This window comes from Galeopterus variegatus, unplaced genomic scaffold, assembly GCF_000696425.1.
Source record: "Galeopterus variegatus unplaced genomic scaffold, G_variegatus-3.0.2 Scaffold742, whole genome shotgun sequence".
Classification (NCBI taxonomy): Eukaryota; Metazoa; Chordata; class Mammalia; order Dermoptera; family Cynocephalidae; genus Galeopterus; species Galeopterus variegatus.
This window is the reverse complement of record NW_007726853.1, coordinates 392,027-393,059: the sequence shown is the minus strand read 5'-3', so window position 1 is coordinate 393,059 and position 1,033 is coordinate 392,027. Positions and strand designations below refer to the sequence as shown.

The 1,033-nt window shown below is 41.5% G+C and overlaps 1 protein-coding gene across 1 annotated transcript in view; it reads left to right on the top strand.

The window, feature by feature from the left end:
• The window catches only part of PTPN21 (protein tyrosine phosphatase, non-receptor type 21), a 73,803-nt gene extending 72,783 nt beyond the window's left edge, over nucleotides 1-1,020 (top strand). Inside the window, exon 18 of the mRNA XM_008571984.1 lies at nucleotides 506-1,020. Coding sequence (XP_008570206.1) covers nucleotides 506-634 — 129 coding nt within the window. The 3' untranslated portion in view covers nucleotides 635-1,020. The remainder of the gene's footprint in view (nucleotides 1-505) is intronic.
• The last annotated feature ends 13 nt before the right edge of the window (nucleotides 1,021-1,033 follow it).

Here is a 1,033-nt window from a genome sequence, read left to right as displayed (position 1 = left end):
TAGCATATTAAAGACTATGAGAAGTCATACAATAAATAAAGCTGTTTAATTTTGTTTTATACAGTGTTTTTCAAATTTGATCTCAAAACCCTTTTTCCTGCTCAAAAAGGACAAAAAAAACCCCCCAAAAAATCCCTTTTTCCTGGAACACCTATGAACCTTTCCCACAGAGCCCTGTGTGGGAAATGTTGAGCTAGATACTGATAGTGCTTAGCACATTGTTTTTGTTGAGTCTTGGTATTGCATGAGATACAGTAATTTATGTCCAACCAGACCAAGTCAGTGAGCTACACTGAGGGAATGTTGAAGAGGCGGATTGCATGGACATTCTATTCGTAGTTGAAACTAATTAGAAATAGGTGATCGTGGGTTATTTATAGAAGATGCTGAGTAGAAAAGAGACTGTCCACTTCCTAACCAGATTGCTGCTAGGGTGCCAGCTGACCCCCATCCTTTCTTTCCCCAGGAGAATGCATGACCTTCATCACCATTTCTCTCACCTTAGGTATTGGACATCCCCAGAGTGCTGGACATGCTGAGGCAGCAGAGAATGATGCTGGTGCAGACCCTCTGCCAGTACACGTTTGTGTACAGAGTTCTCATTCAGTTCCTGAAAAGCTCCAGGCTCATCTAAGCTCCCACAGCCTCTCATGGGGACCGAATCATGTGAAGCGTTTACAGCTAAAAAGAAGTGCTTGCCTAACTCATACGATACATCAGGACATAAATGGTGCAGTAAGAATGGCTGCGCACTGCAGGAAATATGCAAAGCACAAGGCTGAAGAGGGGGATTTCTAACCTGGGCAAGGTGCTGAAGGAGGACTTGGTTTTGAGGGCATTGCCCTGCTCTGGTCTGTCCAATTTGCAGTACTTGCACACATTTTGGAGATTGTATTTTCTAAACAATTCTCTATTTTATGGAAGCTATGCTGGGCAATTCTGGCAATCATTAAGGAGTATAGATTTCTATCTTAAACTAGTTTTTGATAATGGAATTTTATTTTATGTCTAAAGTATTTAGGGGTTTTCTTAG